Source organism: Meleagris gallopavo, chromosome Z (assembly GCF_905368555.1).
Source record: "Meleagris gallopavo chromosome Z, MGAL_WU_HG_1.1, whole genome shotgun sequence".
NCBI classification, from domain to species: Eukaryota; Metazoa; Chordata; class Aves; order Galliformes; family Phasianidae; genus Meleagris; species Meleagris gallopavo.
The window spans coordinates 20,847,752-20,868,684 of record NC_139435.1 but is presented as its reverse complement, the minus strand read 5'-3'; the positions used below and the strand labels follow the sequence as shown (position 1 = coordinate 20,868,684).

Sequence of the window (20,933 nt, the reverse complement as noted above, 5' to 3'; positions counted from 1 at the left end):
CCGCGCCCGCTCAGCCCTCCCTCGCAGGAAGGCGAGCCCCGCGGGCGTCCAGCGGGCGATGCCTGCTGGGACGGATGATCCTCGAGAGGTCCCGAGGCGGCCGTCCCGCGGAGCACGACGGGAACTGCAGTTCTTTGCCGTTTAGTCGGAGAAAGCGCGCGCAGTCCCGGCTCTACAGCTGCACGCTGAGGCGGGGGCTTTTCCTGCGGGCCCGCTCTGCTCCGCCCTTCAAAGATGGCGGCCCTGGCTGTAAACAAGGCTGGGGCCGGGCCGGACGGCAGCCGTGGAGCCAGTAATAACCGGGGTCCGACCGGCACCGCCGTGAAGGTGAGACGGGCTGCCCGCTGCTCGGCGTTCTCCGACTTGCGGTCTGCCTCTACTAGGTCCGGCGAGAGGCCTAGCGAGGGTTCTCCGGGGCGGCGGGGTTTTCCTGAGACGGTGGGCGCCGGGAAACCGCGGCGGGAGGGCCTCGCTGCCTTTCCATCTCACTGCGGGACTCCGGTGAGCGGCTTCGAGGCGGGAGGCGGTCAGGTGGCAGCTGTGCCCTAGCTCCTCTCGGGAGGGCTGCTGCGTGCTGCTTCCGTTTGGTCTTTTTTCCCTTCAGTCTGGAAACAGATGGTATCTTTTCTGAAATCGTAGGTTCTTGAGTGTGGAGTCTGTGAAGATGTGTTCTCTTTGCAAGGCGATAAAGTTCCTCGGCTGCTTCTGTGTGGCCATACCGTCTGCCATGACTGCCTGACCCGGCTTCCCCTTCATGGTAGGGCTGTCCGCTGTCCTTTCGATCGGCAAGTTACTGAATTGGGTAAGAAAGCTTTAGTCTGAATTTGTTAAGACCATTTATGGGGAAGTCTCTGGACTCTCAGGATGCACTAGAGACATAACAGCACATCAATGTGATTAAAATCTATTAGTCTGCTTTTTTGTTAAGCACTACTCTATTTATACATGTTAACAGAGCATTCTGCAAAACGCTCTTCAACCGTTCACAGAGGTGCTTAGCCAATCAGAGCCGTGAGATGTTCTTTCTTCTTCTAAAGAGGTCCTTGGTTTTCATGCTGCTTATCTTGCTCCACAGCTGCTGCTCTGAACAGCTTTTTTCTTACGTTCCCACAACCAGTCAACCCAGAATGTTCAAAAGACTAGGAAGTCTTCGCAAAAAATGTATAAAAGCCAGTTTTTATTAGTTGGCTGGCATTGTGTGGTATCAGACAGTCGACAGCATTGATTTGGATGAAAATGGATGTAAAGGGGTTGGTACAGTAAAATGCATGACTAGATAATGTGTGTGGATAATACGTAGAGCCAAAAAATATGAAGATGCTAGTTGTGGTGTTTGTTTTGCAGCATTCCTTCTGTGGAATGCTTTTTTTATTTGAGAGAAGTGAAAGAGATCTCTCAAATGTTAAGTAATGTATCTTTATCTTCTCCTTGAACATAGGCTTGCAAACATCTTATATGTAAACCTGTATTTACAAAGTAACTGGTTTGTTTCAAATCCCTGTGTAAGGATACTTTAGAGGATATCAGTTTCTTGTTGCCCTGAACATTAAATAAACCATACAATTATGTAAGTTGTTTCTCTGTCAAACAAATTTGTCTGGATTCATGATGAAATGACAATAAACCTGTTCTTAAACTATATGATAATTCTAAGTGTAATGTAGCTTAAATTGGCAGGCCATCTACAGGGATTTTATTACTTTAGAAATGTCTCTGAAGAGCCTTTGAAAGGATCAGATATGGCTTTTATTCCAGAGTGGGAGTCTGTTTCAGGCAAAAGATGGCACATGCTTGTGATTGTCTATTCAGCATAAGGTTACAGAGAAAACAAGTTACTAGACAAATTTGTGTCAAGGTTAACTTGTGAACAGAACTGTCTGTAGTAGCTTTGAATAGCACAGTGAATAAAAATGTTAGGATGAAGGAGAATCCATGGAGCAGGATATCTTAAATGTAGTAATCCATGAAATAAATGTACAATTATCAGATTAGCATGAGTAAGTATTTACTTTGAAGTGAGAGGCTCTGCTAGAGTGAGAGGAATTAAAGCATTTAATGGAAACAAAAACTCAGGAAAGAAACATCAGCATGATGCGAAAGAGTTTTGTTTGTGGTAGGAGAGGTGTGAACGGTATGTGATTAAAAGAGTCTCACAATTTATTTCTTTAGCCATGACTGTACATTTGTTCAGGGTTTCTGTATGTATGCTTTAATAGGGAGTGTGCATTAGTCTTGCTGTTGTGAAACTTCAGAGTGAGACAGCACTTGTGTCTTATAATCTGAGACCAGAGCTTTTTATTGTAATTGGGACGTTGTCACTTTGTGGCTCTTACTGTGTGATTTCCACCTGACAATTGAAAGCAACCTATAGTAATTTTTTTGAGTTTCAGATTTAACAAAAATGCAGTTTTATAAAAACACTAAGTTTCTTCATCTTATATAAAATTCGTAGTTTCTCATGAAACACAGTGATGTGTTAAATTTGCAAGGCTTCTACAGAAAGGAAGATGGAAGGAAAGTTGCAGCTTTCATTTCTAGAAAAGTAGGCTTGCATCTTACTGGATCCTTCTGGAAAGAAGGATGATATGTTGTGACCAGTCATTGCTCAAAGAAAAAAGAAAAAGACGGAAAATTTCAGCAAAACAGCTTGAGAGTCAAAATGTTTCTGTGAATAAAAATGTTCTGCCTAATAATTTTAAGCAGAAGAGGGTCATAGCCACATTTCATCTCATCTATTCTGTAAGGGCTGTCTCAGGAAATAGTACTTACAGCATGTAAAAATGTGGTGTGTTATGGGCAGCATCCTGTCATGATCTCTCTGAGTAGCTTGTGCATTTGTTGTCTTGTCCTAATCACCTGTTAGTTACTGCTGTTATTAAATTCAGCTGTGGTTCTGTTTCATTCAGTGATCTCAGAAGTGAAATTGGGAAGGAGGCATGGCAACCCTGCATCTGATAAGAGCAACTTCTGGTTCTTTCCTCCCCTCCATTTAGGAACCTGTTAGGAAATTAGCTCTATTCTGCTTTTACTGAGTCTAAACTCTGGCATCTAACTAAATCTAGATTATGAGATTGCTGTCCTGAGAAAGTTCTGTTGAAGGAAGAGCTGGGTAATTGGGGCAAAAGGCTATTGTGTTGAACAAATTGTTAAGATACTAACTACAGATTTTTATGAATGCTTTTAAGCTAATGGAATTTTAAACTATACATTTAAACAGAATTACTTGTTTTTCCTTGCTCTTTCTACTATCACTCAACTCTACATTTGTCTAAGTGTTCAGAAGGATTCTTAAGCACTTTTCAAGAGATACCCAGAGATTTTTAGGAAGGATATCTTTTCTCTGTTCTTATTTGGGCATTTGGTTAAATATGCTTGCCTTCTAGATCTAGAAAACAGACAAAATAATTCTAACTCTGGCTTCTCAAACAATCAGGATTTCAGAATATGCAAGGTCTGCAAGTAAAAATTGACAGTAACACTTACAAAGCCTTTTTCCTACCAAATACACAGGTTTGGGAGAGTAGGCAAATCATTTCTAACAGTCTTCTTTCTCTCTTCTCCTTCATATATGGGATTAAAATTTTTCTGTGTTTAGTTTTTTGGTGTGTGTGTGTTTTTGTGTGCGATGTTTGGGTTGTTGTTTACCAAAATACATAGGCCAGGGAATTTTGGGAAGTACGTGGTTATGTGGTAGCTTTGGAGGCCAGCTTTTTCACTTTACCTGAGCAGCTCTGCTAAGGAAACCTTTCGGAGTTTGTGGCTCAGGTGAACTCTTCCTGCCATCATGTTACAGAGCTTGAACTACTTTCTGTCATTAAAACTTGTGTTCAACTAATGTATTCAGACTTTGGTGTACATCATCAAATCCATCCCATTGACACTGTTTATATATTCTTTTGCTAGAGCGCTAAGATAAAACTTCAAAACATTGTGCAAGAAAATGCAGCTGTGTAATATAATATCCCTTCTGCTTTATTCAAGTATTTAGATGCAGGTGGCTCTTTTTATTACTCCTGTTATTTATAATTTTTTTCCTGGACAAGCTTCATGCTCTTGAAAATGTTATTGTATTGTTGGCAGGAGTCCATCATAATATCTTCAACAGCTCAGTCTCTGTCTCATTCCAGGCAGACATGCTTCCTGCTAATCATATATTACTCTTCTTTACGGAAGAAACTGTCAGATTGTGTGGTATTTTTGTAATGGGCACAAACATCCCTTTTAGGCACGGAGATGAAATCACTAGACTCTTCTACACTTGTGACCAAAGCAGAGCTTGAACTGAAGTTAAGAGACTAAACAAATGTACTTACACAACTTATCTTTCGGTGTTGTTTTCTTATTGTAAAGTATATGCTTACTACGCAGCAATTGTTTAATGTATTCAGTTCAAAAAGGAGCAAATAGGCTTTTTCTCAAATAATGCAAACTTTGATAAATACCATTGAAATGAAATGTGAGCTTCTGTAAAACAGTGCCTATTTTATAGCTGCTTATTTGCTATAAATTCTGCTTTAGTAGATTAGTTCAGATGTTTACGTATAAGTGTTGCCTGTTTTTCTGTGTCTCCAAAGTTGTCAGTGCACTAACGATGCATAGCATATATTAGCAAATTTCAGCACTGGTTTCAATAAATCGGAATGAATTTGTTTCTTCTAACACGTTTAAAATCTGAACAGAAAATAGCTTGTAAGACAGAATAGCAACAGGCATATCTTTCCTTTAAGTTAATTGTGCTTTTTTTTCTGACTTGACTTTCTCTTCATGCTAATTGTGGAAGAGGAGAACATGATTAAGATCAGATAATGGAATGTACACAAAGGGCAGTACATTTAATAAGGAAATTTTCTTTTTAATTTTTTTAAATTAACATAAAGACTTTCATAGAGTACTCTATAAAAATTGAACAGCTTCTTCATCTTTCAGCCTTACCCAGTATTTGATTAAAAGCTGAGAAAATGTTTGGTAAGCAGGTTTATCCTTTTGGTAAGTGTGCATCCATGTATATTGTTATTAATGGCTCACTGGATTTTTGAGAGCTACACGAGTATCAGTATTCATTATACGGGTGTGCTATTAATGTGCAGGTATTGTACTGCAGTAACTGAAGTTTGTGTGTAGTCATTTTAGTATGGGATAGTGTTACTCTAAATACTGTAGGAGAGAACCATCCAGATGCTTTCCTGTAATTGCTTTTGGGGTGTTCGTGTCCAAAAGTCTGTAAGATGGAGTGCCAGAAAATCCAAGCTCTGTTTACAAACTGGTTTGACAGTTTAGATTCCTAAAATGGACGTACCATTGTGTATTTTTTCAATTTGTAGGGAGAGATTACTTTTTTTAATCTGTTTTGGAAAAACACTATTATAATGATTGGAGTGCTTGTGCTAAAAAAACAATGAAAATGACTATGCTTGTGCTAAATGTAGTTGTAAAAGTTATAAAAGACCAGAATATAAACTCCTTCAGAAACTGTGGTGAACAAAAAATCAAACATAAAAGTAATGGGTTTTTTGTTCACATTCTGTTTTAAAGATTGCTGAGGTCTTAAGCTGAATACTGGTAATTCTGCTTGCAAGGTAGAAAATTTCTTCTTTGGAACTGGTAACTGGAGAGAGCAGTGTTGTGTACTTGCTTTGCAGCAAACTTCATTACCTGGTAGGCCTGCTTCCAAAGACAGCAGATTTGCAGATTGCTGCAAATCACATACAACCCAGTCCTGACAAGAAGTTGTTTTTTTGTGTATGTGTTTTTTTTTAACATACAGTAAGTGTTGTTTTGTACAAGTTGAGGGAGTTGGAGGAGAGAATTGCATACACATGCTCCCATTTATAGCCACAGGAAAATGGTTTCCATCCATTTATCTGTATTCTGAAATCCAACTTTTATTTTAGGTAATTCATATTTTGGTTTCAGCCTCTCAGAATAATAGAAATGTCTGTGGGGAATTGTACCTAGAAAATAAAGTTTTGCATGTTAAAACTGTAAATAATATGAAATGGTAAGGTCTGTAAAATGGATATGTTGGCTCTTGTTCACATCCCTCTTCAGAGATGCCACAGCATTGTTGCTCTTGCTTTTACTAGAAAAGTCATCTTAAGAAAACAGGAGGTATTTGTTCTACAGTCTCTTCCAGGCAGCAGTACCTAACCATGCAGTGCAGCTCTACACAGTGAAGCAAGAGTACAGCAAGAAAAATATTGGTGGGCTGTAAAAGCACTTGTATGTATTTTAAACTGGTTTTAAGTCTTAAAGCCAGTCTTGTTTCATAGCTATGAAACATATGTTGTTGTTGTTCTCTTTTGTATTATTATGTATTTTCTTTTCCTTCAAGAGCTATGAAACGATACATCAGAATTTATGGCATGTTTGACAGTTCTCAGTACTGAGGGGAAAAGAAGTCTAGGTTAATGGAGATGACGTTTAAATTTCAGAAGGATGCAGAGGGCATGCAGCTACCAGGCCACCACAGGGCATTATAATAAAGGGTGCTTGAAACAACACTTGGGAGAATCAGAGTGTTAAAGTAGCCTGGACTTTCTGTTTGGGAAGATAAGTGAGATGTAGGTTCTGTGAGGTCATGTCAGAGAGGTGCTCCTGTCAAACACCAAATACGTGGACTGAAAATGTCAGGAGCTTTTAGAGGTCGTTTGGAGCCAGCCTTTGTCTCCAGTTGCTGTTCCACTGTCTTTGCACCTGAATTACGAGAGGAAGCCCAGATTTTTTTTTCTGGATCTGGTGCAGTTTTCTAAAATTTTGTTTTCTACATTCATGGTTAAAGCAACATTTAAGTTGTCACTTGAATGAAATGACAAGCCATTTTATTTTTTTGCAATGGCTTAATAAGTAGAAGTGCACCGATAGATCAATTTATGTTCTTGCATTGATATGTTTGCTTGGACTATGAGTATTTGAAATAAAAAAGCACTATGTATGTGCAGTTCTGTCTAGGAAATGCTGCTGCCTGTTCTTATCTCAAGAACACAGTACAAAAGTTTGATAGAGGAGTCTATATCAAGTATACAGATTGTTTTTAAATACAAGAAAGTACTTTCAGGCTTTTACTTAACTACATAAACGTGCATCTGTACCCTGTTAGTACCTGTGAAGTTGCTTATGCGCTGCTTTCTATCATTCTGCTCAAAGCTAGTGAAAACCCTTGTATTCTTTTTCCTTCAGTTGATGACTTGTATGTGCTTCAGTCAGCATCTGTTAAAGGGCACCGTTGTATGATAAAACTTTTCCTTCATTTCAGTGCTCAAAAGAAGTGCCAGTCTGGAGAATATATCCAGCATTACTACTGAATGCTAATTATTTAATTACTTGAGCTTTTCTTTAATCTCTGACTTGTGGCTTCACGAGCTGGGAAATTATTTGTTGTGAAATCATAAGCATTCATAGATTCCATAATATTTGTTAGGAGGGGTTTACCTTATTTATTAACTGTTCTGCCAATTTTGGTGAACTGGATTGTAATAAAATCCCTACAACGATAGCAGGAGACAACTTTTTTTAGTTCATCAGGAAGATGTGTGTTTCTTAGTTTGTGCCTTCCAAATCAGGAACCATGAACAAGTAGTTAGAACCTGTTCCTGTGTTGGTTGTACACACTATATATGAATAACTTCATCAGTGTGAGTTGTGACTTAAACTGATTCCAAATTCTGTGGTAACAAGGTTATGATTTAGGCAGTAGAAATACTCAAAAGTAAATTGGCCTCTGAATTTAGAACAAAAAAAGGCAGAAATAGCTGTATCATTCTAGAAACTTGTAAATTCCACATAAAACTCCTTTAAAAAACGGATCATGCAGCTCACCAAATTTCCGAAAGTTAGTAGTCACGAGTCAGTAGTGGTAGTCAGCTTACTGCAGTTAACCAAACATAATTCTCTAGATGTTGTATGTTCAGATTCTGTATACTTGGTCTTTGAAACAAGCAAACATCCCATTTGAGCAATGTTCCATAGCATCCTACTGAAGTATGTATGATTAGTTTATTATTATATATAATCACTCTTAGAAGAAGGTGCTAGGTATTTATTTTCCTGCATTAGAAATAAGTAATTCTCTCAGAGTAATAGGGGAGAGATTGGAATAGCCAGCTGAAGGGCAGCTTTTAGAAAAGGTGCCTTGTGGTCATGGTTTTCCCTTGAAGCAGTGGAGGCTAGAAATTTCTTGGGCTGCATTAGAAGGAGTATTGACAGCAGGTCAGGGGAGGTGATCCTTTGCCACTTCTCAGCACTGATGAAGACACACCTGGAGCATTGTGTTAAGTTCTTGGTCTTCCAATGCAAGAGAGACCTGAACATGCCCTAGAGAGTCAAAAGGCCTCCAGGATGATGAAGGGACTTGAGAACCTCTACTGTAAGAAAAGGCTGAAGACTGCAGGGACTGTTCAGCTGGAAAAGAGAGGAGTCAGGAGGAAATCTTTAATTAGTTTGAAAGAATACCTGAACAGACGATAAAGAGAGGACAGAGCCACGCTCTTCTCTGTGGTGCTCAGTGTCAGGACAAGAGACTGTGGGCACAAACTGAAACACAGGAGGCTCCCTCTGAACATCAAGAAGCACTTCTGTGCTGTGTAGGTGACAGAGCACTGGCACAGGTTGCCTGGTGTATTTGTGAAGTCTTCTTGGAGATCTTCAAAAGCTGCCTGAGTATTGGCCTGGGCACCCTGCTGGATGTCCCTGCTAGAGGAGAGAGCTGAGCAACATGGAAGCTGACTTCTAGAGGTCCCTTCCAACTTTAGTCACTGCAGAATCACTGAATGGTTAAAAAGCAATGATTAAGTGCTCAAAGTGCTTTATCTTAGAGGTATAATTGCCTTCCAACTAAGAAAATGTTTTTAAGATGCCAATGTTAAAAAAGAAAAAGTCAATGAGTGATATTTTCTTGGAAAACTAATCACTTAAGTTTTTTGTATGCTGCATGGCCTATTGAGATATAGCATTTAGCAGCAGTCATTGGGATGCAGTTCTGTGTTTGCTTTTCATCACGTTGCTTCCTCCTAACTTCTGCAACATGAGCTGTAGACTTGAACTGCTTTTCTGTAGAGAATATGACAGGAATCTTTTTTGTTGTTTGAGATAGTTCTGCATATAGGTCCTTCTTTCTGAATGTTGCTTTCATTTTCATTCAGTTTTCTGCTGTCTGCAGTAGGTATTCCATCTTCTGATTCAGGGAGTATGGGGTTAATGTGGGTTCTTCATAGCTTCTGTTAGTGCAGTAGAAATGTGAACTATACGTAGTTATTTAAAATGTACTAAATTTCATGGTGACTGTGCTTTTTATGGTCTTTCATTGTTAGTTATTGCAGATTATTTTACGGATGGCATTTCTTAAGTAGGGAAAATTTGCATAAATAGTAAAATAATTCTATGATGGAAAAAAGAACAGGATGAAATGGTATTGTGAAATAACATAAAAGTGGTAATGGTATCTCACTGGAATTATATGTGTCCTTCTTAATGTTTGTTAAAATCTTGCCTGTGCTTCATAAAATTCTCATTGTGTTATTTGCTTGGGCATTTTCTTGTTACCCCCCCCCTTCATTTAATTCTTTCTCAAAATTAGGAGATTCTGGTGTCTGGGGATTGAAAAAGAATTTTGCATTGTTGGAACTCTTGGAACGTTTGCAAAATGGGCTTCCTGGACAGTGTGGGGCAGCAGAAGAAGCCATTGGTCTATCTGGAGAGGTACAGATTTTGAAAAGAGAAAAGAACTTTGTTACATTTGCTTAAAATATATCATTAGAGAGAAGAAAATTTTCTTGGCAAGTGTAATTTCATCAATGAAGTTGTTTTCGTTCTGTATCTAATATGAAGATTTTCAGTAATTACTTCATAATTAAATTCTAATGTGCACTGACTAAATCAGAGAAGTTATTACCAAGTGTGTATCTTTCCCTTTTCTAGGCTTTAGATTTTTCCAGAAGGTTACTTGTTTGAATGTTTTATAATAATTTTAGGGTAGTCTTCTAGAACTTCCTAGCATCTCTTTCTGAAGACTTTGAAGCAGCTCTTTTTTCCAGACAGTTGCATTTTTGTCAATATTTCTGCATTGTGTAAAAGGTTCTTTACCAGAAAGGTCTGCTTTAAGCACCTTGGTTTTGTCTCTAACTTTCTCATTCTTCTTTCTATAATGCCTGTATTGAAGAGTTGTCTAGAACCTGAATTACGTTAGCCTCAAAAGCTTTACAACTTGTGCTGAAGTTTACATTTACAGAATCAATTAACCTCTCAATCAATACCCCTCTAGAATAATATTGGAACTTACAGTAAAAGTGACAGAAAGTGAATTTTTTATCTTCGTTAAATAACAAGAACTTAAGTTTTCAAAGTAGTCCATATTGGTGTCAGATCTGATTTTTCTTCCATTGTTGTTGGCATTAAATATTAACAATTTTGGTTTATGTTGGTGTTGTTTTTCTAGAGTATCATTCGCTGCGATGAAGATGAAGCCCATGTTGCATCTGTTTATTGCACTGTTTGTGCCACTCACCTGTGTGCAGACTGCTCTCAGCTTACTCATTCTACAAAGACGCTAGCGAAACACAAACGTGTACCTCTTGCTGATAAGCCTCATGAGAAGACCATGTGCTCCCAACACCAAGTGCATGCTATTGAGTTTGTTTGTTTAGAAGAGGATTGTCAGGCCAGTCCTCTCATGTGTTGTGTCTGCAAAGAGTATGGGAAGCATCAAGGTCATAAGGTACTGCTAAGAGTCTGTTTCTAGTCATACTATACACATGTATTTATCCAATTAAAGCACAGAAGGTTATCAAAAGAGGAGATTAGAATCTTGATGTGACTGTATAGAGGTACTGTCATGATTTTCTTTCCTTTTTCCTTTTCATTTGGAGAACTGCCAGGATAGAAGAAAAACTGTTATGGTTAAGACTACATTAAGTTATTTATAAGTAAAGGTGTTCTGTCCCTTGATTTGATGCTTTTCAGAACTTCTCACATTATTAAATTGCCTGTCCTGAAAGTTGTTATTCATCTTGCAGTTGGTTCACCCAATCAGTTGCATTCCAGCCACCCTTTTGTGTTTAATTAGTAACTATAGTAAACAGGCAAATTCTTGTTTGTACTTATGTAATTGCTAGATGCCTGTCTTAGTTATAGAATAGCATGTAGCTTCTGAATAATTTATGGAATTTACTTACTAGATATAAAATATATAAATTAAGGTGGAAGAGGCGGTTAAGAAAGATATTTATGCTTGATCATTGATATGTTGCTTTTAATTAATAGCATTCTGTCTTGGAACCAGAAGCAAACCAGATTCGTGCATCCATTTTAGACATGGCCCACTGTATAAGAACTTTCACAGAAGAAATCTCAGATTATTCCAGAAAATTAGTTGGAATAGTTCAGCATATAGAAGGAGGAGAACAAATTGTTGAAGATGGACTTGGAATGGCCCATACAGAACACGTATGCTATATTCTTTGGTTTCTTTTTTTTCCTGCATATTTACTGAATATTTACTGATTGTAATAACAGATAAGAGCTTGTAAGGTTGTTTTTAAGCTTTTAACAGATTAAGATCTTTTTTGGGGGTAGTGAATTATAACATACCTTACTACAATGTGTACCATTTTAAGAAAGTTCTTGGAAAACTATGCGTAGACTTTGTAAGACAGAACTTCAAGTTTTTATGTCTACGAAGAGATTGACACTGCTGTCTCAATACCAAAATCTTATTACTGAGACAACAGAGGCAGTCTTGTAGTACAATCTTGTAGTACATAACAAGACTTTTAGTCTGTATGAACATAGAGAGTCAGTAGGGAAAGCTGTATAAAAGCTACTTGATTATTGAAATAAGTTCTTGAAGGCTCTTGACCTTAACAATGATGAGGCTGGTCTGTGTAAATGGGACTAAAACTATAAAGTAGCTAAGCAGACTTGAACGTAATTAAGAAATATGAAAAAAATACACTTGTGCACTCTTGTGGTGTTTCTAATCTTCTTGGTCTCTTGATTGTGACATGGTAGGTACCTGGGACTGCAGAGAATGCTCGCTCATGTGTCCGAGCCTATTTTTCGGATCTTCATGAAACCCTATGTCGTCAGGAGGAAATGGCTCTTAGTGTTGTTGATGCTCATGTGAGAGAGAAGTTGATTTGGCTTAGACAACAACAAGAAGACATGACTATCCTATTGTCGCAGGTTTCAACAGCTTGCCTTCATTGTGAAAAGACTTTACAACAGGTAGGTTGGCAAGTGAACTGTAACATCTGATAAGAGAAAGAGAATGCAGTGTAAGTTTAGGCTGCAAACAAAAAAGTTAGTGGTACTCTGCATTTTATGTTTTAATTTTAAAGCTGTAACTATATAACATGAGATTGGCCAAGTCCTTCAGTTGCTTTAAATTTGTGTGACTCTGGAGTAACTTCTGGTTGATTTTGAGACAGGTTTTTGGAACAGAGGTGAACAAGAAGGAAGAAAAAGCATGTGGGATTTATGGGAAGGATTTTATAGTTGCAGATGCTAATGCTTTCTTTGAAAATGGCTATGTGAAACTGGCAGGGGAAAAAAAAACAGTTTTATACTAAATGTCTTGTTCTTGATCTTTGCACTTACAGTATGAGTAATTCAGTATCAGATCAAATGTGTGAAGAAAGTGAATGTGTAAGACTGTCGGATGCAGTATTATCTTAATGATAACAAAAAGTAAATGGCATTCTATAATGAACTGTATGAGAAATTACTTCATTGATGTGTTACATTATTTTTTTTATTTTTATCTAGTGTCTGATTGCATAGTCAAACGTACCTTTAACTCCACAAATCTTTCTGTCAGTAACATCCTGGTATTGATAATGCTTTTTATCAGTTATGTTAGTGCTGCAACTGTATTTCAGCTGAGGACATTACATGTGAATGATGTAAATATTCTAAATATTTAACTTCACTCTCTTCTTAATTTATATTCTTATACATAAATGACTAAGAGATCAAGGAATAACTTCTTTAATACAGAACTGTTTAGTATCTACTAGTACTAGAGAAGAATGGCAAGACCTATGTATTTCTTTAATTTTTAAAGTTTTTCTGTGAATATTTGTTTACCTAAAGCATTTCTGTTTAAAATGAAACTGTTGTATTTATATTTGTTTGGTTCTACTAAGTAAATTATTAAAAGAAAGGTATGCTTTTCTGGTTTTCGTCTATTTAGGATGACTGCAGGGTAGTGTTGGCCAAACAGGAAATTACAAGACTGCTAGAGATGTTACAGAAGCAGCAGCAGCAATTTACAGAACTTGCAGATCACGTACAGCTGGATGCTAGTATACCTGTCACTTTTACAAAGGTATTTTTAACCTCATGATAAATAAAGCTACCAAATTTATCAAGTGCCAGATGTGCTTTAAATGAAAGTAAGAATAACATATCTTCATTACAATGCTGTATTTGTTGCAGGAAATAAGGACAGTTTAGCATGTACAGCATCTTATCACAAGATGAGTGCTCTCTGGGCAACAAAACCACTCTGCTATGATTAGTACAAGAAACAACATTTAACATTGGCTATATCAGTATATATTTGTTTAAATATAAGCTGCTCTTCTTCAGAGATTTAGGTTAGCATTCATGAATTCCAGAAATATTTTTACTTGGTGGCATCCCAGATTTGCTGTACATTCCGCTCAGACTAACAGTTTGTTTTCCATGCATAACACTTGTAGAATAGTTACAACATTTTTTTAATATTGCACAGCTGTGTTTTAAAAACATTAATGTTAACATATATTTCAGTTTATACCATTCAAAGTAATCTATGTGGGTTGCTCTGGAAGTAATGCCTCCTATTTTATGTTTGCCCATGAAGTTGGAGGAGGATATTGGTGCTATGGCAGTAGAGGTTGAACCTTCCCACCAGTATGCCATTACACTTTGTTGCTGTGTGACAGATGGCAGCAGAGGTACTGTCTGACAGAACGGTGTCTGATGTGGAAGTGCAGATGGAGCAAAGGTGTGTCACTGAATTCTTCCGTGTGGAAACAAAGGCACCCACTGACATTCATCAACAGTTGCTGAACATTTATGGAGACCAAACAGTGGACGTGAGCACAGTGAGGTGGTGGGTGGTACAAGACAGTGAGGCTTCAGCAGTGGTGGCAGTGACAGTGGGCCACTTCTGGTGCAGACTTTTACAAGCACAGCATGCAGACTGTTGTTTGTTGCTAGCAGAAATGCATAGCTACTGGTGGTGACTGTTTGAAGAAGTGTTTTGTATCTAAGGATTTTTCTCACAGTGTTACTGTGTTCTTTATAGCTGTCAAATATTCTGTGGAAATAAATAGGAGGCATTACATTTGGAGTGACCTACATATTTCGTTTAATTTATTAGTTACTGTCTTGCAGTAGCTTTGTGTTCACTGATAGTTTGGGCTATGTATGTGTTCTTTGGTTTTATTTATTTTTTTTATATTTGAGTACCATTTTAATTTTGAAAATAGTGAAATTATTTGGATTTTGATAATTGTGATATTTTTCATCTAGTTAGAGACAATGAGCTTGAGAATCTGAAGAAGTACTCCAAATGATTTTTAATTTTTTTTTCTCATTCTGCTCAATTAAGAGGAATGGGATCTGTTACTGCTGAAGTGAAACAGGATTTAAATGTTGCTGTTGAAGCCTTTGTTGTAAGGAAATGAATGCTTCCACATGAATTTTGTCCTAGGCATTTTATGTTAACCATCAGTACTGCTGCGATCATCTATGTTCCAGTGTTCTCTTACGAGACTTCATGCCACATTCTTTTGGAAAATAATTATTTAGAGTTAATTCATTGCGTTTCTGTTATTTCTGTAGCAAGTACCTACTTCAGACGTGATGTATATATATGTTTTAAATCTTTGCTTCTAGCAGTAATCTGAAATGTTGCTGCTATCAAGTTGTAAAAGATTGGAAGTGGCTTGAGGTGAAAAAGTATATTCGTCAATGGAATAACTCAGTAGGGGGGAATAGTAATACTATGAGAAAACAACGAAAAAGTTATTAAACCAGCAGATTCCTCAGGTCTGAGAATTCTAATTGTTGCAAGCAATTTATTCTTGGGTCAAAGCCCCATGACAAAAGAACCTGAAATATAAACAAGCATGAGATTGGATGTCTTTCTAAAAGACATGATAAGTCAGGCAGAAGTTGCAAGTTCACTACAGAATTTGCTGGACGCTATGGTCTGTGCTATTGCTGAAGGTGATTAGATGATGATAGTGCCTTGTGCTTCTGGAGTTCATCCACTTAATCACTTTGCAAATAGTGAGAACATAAGCATCTTACCTGTTAGGAAAATCAAATTACAAAATCCTTAACTTTCTGTGTGCTGCTTCTTCTAGGACAACAGGGTACATATTGGACCAAAAATGGAAATTCGAGTTGTCACACTAGGATTAGATGGAGCTGGCAAAACAACTATTTTGTTTAAGTTAAAGCAAGATGAATTCATGCAGCCAATTCCAACAATAGGTTAGTCACAACAATTTAAATGTAAGAATTTTCTGAATGCTTTGTTTATGTGTTGTATTTGATTATTTTACACTCTCATAGCACAAGATTATAAAACTTGAATATTTTTAATTTAGGTTTTAATGTTGAAACAGTAGAATACAAGAATCTGAAGTTTACTATTTGGGACGTAGGAGGAAAACACAAGTTGAGGCCCTTGTGGAAGCATTATTATCTCAATACCCAAGGTGAGACTAATAGAACTTTTAAACCATATTTTGTCTTCTAGCTTATATTTCAAAGCCAAAAAGATTATTAATAGAATACTTAAAACTGTTAAAAAAAAAAAAAAAAAAAGTTTGTCTAGTGCAAAATTCAGCTGCTAGATTCATGGGCTAAATATTTTAATCCAATTGTTTGTTGTGATAAGGGTGATTCTGAATAAATCCATTAGACAGTTCATGGAGCCAAACAAAATTAGAATCTGAGGCTTTGTCTGACAACAGACAATGAACAGTGTTCCAAAGTTTGCATGATGAGAAATAATACTTGCAAGATACAAACTTTAAACAGCATTAGAAATGAAAATGCTTGGTCTTTAGGAGCCTCTAGATGGCAACTTTAAAAATTTCTGCAGAGGTTTATAACTTCTTACTTGGTATTGTGGACTTCAGATTCTAGATTTCAGAATCAAGCATTTTACTAATAAACTTCATTATAAATATTGCTGACTTGCATTTTAATGCTACCCTTCTGTATGTGTTCAACTGTTATTTTACAATTTAGAAAGGGATTCCTCTTCAGGAAATTGCTGTGAATTGCCGTAAGAACTTAGGAATGACAAGTGTTGATTTTTTTTAAGTGTTTCATTTTATGTATTATTTATCCTTCACTGCCAATTTCAACACTTTCAATCACCTCATCTTTACAAACTTGAAGACATTTAACTTTGGGTTTCTATTGCCCCCTTAAAATTCACTTTTATAAACACCAGTAGTTATGTCAGCTTTGAAGAACTGTAAGTTGGGATGAAGTAGTAAGCAGTTAACTTGGTGTGTATCTGCAGTACGCGTGTTTGATTTTGGTGTTGTGCTTTCTATTAAAATAGAACAAGTTTAAATTCTGTCTTTTAGCTCTGCCTCTGAACTCTCCAGTTTTCTGGCACTGTGATTACCCTTTGTGGTGCATAGTAAAATTTACTGTTGCTGTGTTGGGTCTATGAAAATCTTCTCTATTATGTGTAGTCCACAGCTCAGGAAAGCAGCACTGGTCTGACTTTTACAGCTAACTAAGACAAGCTGATTTTACAGCTAACTAAGACAAATTGAAACAGGTGTGTGGGAGTCTGTTGAACAGAAACGAATCAAAAATAGTTTGAATGGAGATCCGCAGTCCACACAGGTTAAATGTGATTTTAAACCAAAACAGTTAAAACATCAGACTTTGTTAGACTAGACTAACAACTGAAGAGTTTTTTTTTGTTTTAAGATGAATTGCAGATCTTTGTATGAAGTGTATATGCATATATGGTATTTCTCAGTCTTCCTAGTCTTGAAAGTGAAGTTGTGTGCTGCTGAGAAATTTGACATAGAAGACTTCTAGGAAAAAAAAAAAAGTTGTAGGTTTCAGCTCTTTACACTTTGTATACAAATGTGTGTAAAATGCTTGTTCTATTTCTCTTTTATAGCAGTGGTGTTTGTTGTTGATAGTAGTCACAGAGACAGGGTCAGTGAAGCACACAGTGAACTTGCAAAATTATTAACAGAGAAGGAATTACGGGATGCCTTGCTCTTGATCTTTGCTAATAAACAGGTACTTGTGATTTTTTTTTTTTCACTCTTTACTTCAATTTATGAAACTCAAACACTCTGAATCCTCTCCTTTAGGAAGGGAATGGTTATGTGAAAAGGATAAAGTGTACACATTCTCCTTATGTTTAATTTTGGAAAATAAATGATACTAGCATACTTAGTAGATTCAGTAGTCAGTTTTTCTTTTATTATAACGTATAGTAAACTTGTAACTGTTTGACTTTTGTGTTTGAAAAGCTTTCATGTGATCCATAACCTCAGTCTAAGCCATCAGTTAAAAATCATTCAAACATAGTTCAGGAGAGTAATTGAGTCTGTCTGATTCTGTTGCAGGATGTAGCAGGTGCACTTTCAGCAGAAGAAATTACGGAACTGTTGAGTCTCCACAAACTCTGCTGTGGCCATAACTGGTATATCCAGGGTTGTGATGCTCGAAGTGGTACAGGACTTTTTGAAGGACTAGATTGGCTTTCAAGGCAGTTAGTGGCTGCTGGTGTCCTGGATGTGGCTTAAGATAAGTTTGTAGTTCACTATTTTGCTGTGTTTGCATGATTTAGGATTTTGTAACCAAGTCTGTTGTCTGAAGAGCAGACTTCCTTTAACTTGGTGGTTACAGAAAAATTTAAGACTTCATGCAAGTGTGGATAATTGTTTCAGTAAGCTTGTGCAGTTAGTCTTTTTGAAACTTCATATGTGTACAAGTAGTGAAATCAGCTAGTTACATGAGTGCCTTGAAATTCTTTTTGGTGGAATTAGCTTGTTAAAATTTTAAATTCTTACGAAGTATGTTTGAATTTATTTAATATTCATAACAACATTACAGTAGTTGATGTCAGAAACATTTTGAATGATTCAGAAATGCTTTCCCAAGAAACTATTCCAAAATTCATAGCAAACTATTAGAATAGCCAGCTCTGACCGTAAGCCAGAAACAGGTGATGCTTCTCTTACATCAAAGAAAGGCATTCATCTAAAGCTTGTGTTGGAAAATTACATCCAGATACACTGCTAGTGGTAAATGTGCCCTGCACTATTTATTGACTTCCCTGTTGCTTGCTGTAAGGAAGCATAACAGGGCAAAGAAAATTGAGAATGGGGAACAGTGTTGTAGTACTATGCAGCCAGATGGCATTGTTTAGCTGGCTGTTTCCAAGGGGATTTTTTAGTGCTTTTTTATAAGTGTACACATGCTAAATTATTTATGGATAGAATAGAGTGATATTAAGTTGAAAATGTATTGTCAATGCTTGAGGACATAATCTGCCTTCAAAGATTAATTTTACTCCTCAAGAAGACAAAGTTTAGAAAAAAACGAACCACAAAACTCACACCTTTTTGAAGAAGTAGTGTGGTGTAATATCAGTCCATCTGTGTACTCTTATGTAGAAGTCAAGCCTCCAGATAAAGGTAATGGCCTTTCCTTATTAGACAGCATAATGAAAAAAGCATTCACTAATTACAACCTTTACAAGATCAAATGGCAAAATATGATGTGAACATTCTGCGTTTAGATTAATTCTTACTCCATGTTCCACATTCAAGTGTTAACTAGTGTCTTCATTTTCAAAGGTCAGTCATTCATAAGCTCGTGAAATGCAGGTGTAACACTTTAAATTTAGAAAAGGTTATGATCACTTAGTGGCATCTTCCTTTTCTGCTACACATACAATTCAGGTAACAATTTTTCTTCTGACTGATATACATAGAAAAATCTCCTGGCCTCCTCTTCTAGTACGCAGTTCTTGCCAATTGAAGAAACCATGTCCAAGACTCTCTTTATGTCAGTAGGAGAGCTAGAAAGAGCATAGCCAATAGATCAAAAGTGGATAGTGTCATTTTTCTTACTGCAGTAGGGGTGAATGAGAAGAACCAGACAGTGGAAGTGATCAGCATTGTTTTACAGATAGGTAGATGAAATTTTCTGTCACAGAAAAAACATGCTGACCTGTGAACCTCACCCAGTAAAGAAAATTTATTTCACAATCTATTATTATGGCTTTTTTTATATTATTAGCTGCTTAATGATCTTTTCCCACTACATACCTTAGGTAAAGCCAAGAATGTGTATAGTATACTTGCACTTTTATTAGAGAGGAAGCAGCTAAAGCAGCTACTTCCACATAAGAACAAATGTTGTTAGTTTTCTAATTTCTTGTATCTCGTGTAAAAAACAAAACAAAACATTAATTGTAGCTTCAGTTTAAGCAGGTCAAATGACTTGGAATAGTAGCTGAAAGAACACTAAGCTTTAAAATAGAAGAAGTTTGTGAAAAGGGCTTCAGTGCTTGTATAGGTGCTAAGAAGGAGTAATAACTCTTTCTACGGTTAACCTGATAAATCTAGCAGATAATCTAACTAGATAATCTAGCAGTTAATCTGATAAGCCTGATAAAAATAGTTTACAATGGGCTGAAAGATGTTTTATCTGGCACCAAGCTGAAAATTGTTCCCCCTTTGCAGCCTGTAAGTTATTGCACAGTATGGTGCTGACTGCTCCAGCATCTACTCAGCCAGATCTAGTTAGTGCCGACTGTCCCTTTATAGCTCTCTTTTTAAAGTACGAACAAGTTCTGCTAAGTGTGGTAGGTACCTTTTCCTGGAATACAGGGAAGACATCTGTTGTTTAGAAAAAACTTGAACCTGTAATTATAGTGGGCATATGCTGGTTTTACATTCCCTTTGAACTCTTGAACTATGATTCTAAATTACTGCTTTAAGATGTTCAAAGTGAGTTCTTGTTTATTGTGTTGTGGTGTTTTTTTTGTTTTTTTTTTTTTTTTTTTGTAAGAGTATATTTGAGGGCACAGGAAAAATACTTGTACATCTTTTTGAGCACAAAAGATGGCTTGCTTGTGATGTGTGGAATATTACCATAAAGTGTTTTTCAGTGGAATTTATTTAAGGTGACTTCAAGTAACTGTGAAGGTACTGCACTTGTCTGTGAACTCTTCAGTGTAAACTGGTGCACTAAGAGGTTTATCTGTATTATAAGTTAATACTATATATAAACTGCTTCCGTTACAAATTTAAGCTTGTTTCAGCAGTTCTCTAGAACTTGAGTTTTAGTGTACTGACTCGCACAATGGAGGATTTCCTCAACTAGAACTTACTCAAGCATTACTATGAGGATTATTTGGAAAGACTGATTAATAATTTGCTGGATTTTGGCTTATTTGTGAAATTCAGTGAATGCAACATCCAGTGACAATGTTGTGGCTTTCTTTAAAGAATCCTGGCTCAGTAATAGTGTGCTTAGGCTAACAGGAAAAATCACGGTTTATCATATCACATGATGTGGTGATACTGTATGCTGTCTTCAAACTTATTGTGGATTGTGTGGTACTTGAGGATTGTATTCTGAAATAGTTTAATTTCTGAACTGTTGGATGTTAAATAATTTTTGAAGAGAAAGGACTCTTTTAATGGAAATAATTCATGAGCTGCTGCTGCAGTCTGAGTTGCCCAGAAAAAAAAGTTGATTTTTTTTTTTTTCAATAAAATTATCTAAAACTTTTGGAAATGTAGTTTTCTTTAATAAATTTGTCTTGTCATCTAAAAACAGAGGTGCACTACATTCAGTATATTGTAAAATTCTTGTTTGATTCCTCAGAATACCTTTTTGTGTCAGTTTCCCTGGGACAGCAGTTTCCAAAAGCTTTGAAT

The 20,933-nt window shown here is 36.8% G+C and overlaps 1 protein-coding gene across 3 annotated transcripts; it reads left to right on the top strand.

The window, feature by feature from the left end:
- The first annotated feature begins 193 nt into the window (after positions 1–193).
- Positions 194–20,784, top strand: TRIM23 (tripartite motif containing 23). Of its 3 annotated transcripts, none has more exons than XM_010725477.4 (11): positions 194–327; positions 640–802; positions 9,572–9,693; positions 10,430–10,708; positions 11,254–11,436; positions 12,001–12,216; positions 13,184–13,318; positions 15,351–15,480; positions 15,597–15,707; positions 17,150–17,271; positions 17,604–20,784. In XM_010725477.4, exons 1-11 carry the CDS (start codon positions 235–237, stop codon positions 17,781–17,783), a joined length of 1,734 nt encoding a protein of 577 aa, XP_010723779.1. In that variant the 5' UTR covers positions 194–234; the 3' UTR covers positions 17,784–20,784. The 3 variants fall into 3 exon arrangements, with proteins under 3 accessions (XP_010723779.1, XP_010723778.1, XP_085068686.1); XM_010725476.4 differs by having other exon boundaries at positions 17,147–17,271; XM_085212560.1 differs by lacking the exon at positions 17,150–17,271.
- Positions 20,785–20,933: the final 149 nt, after the last annotated feature.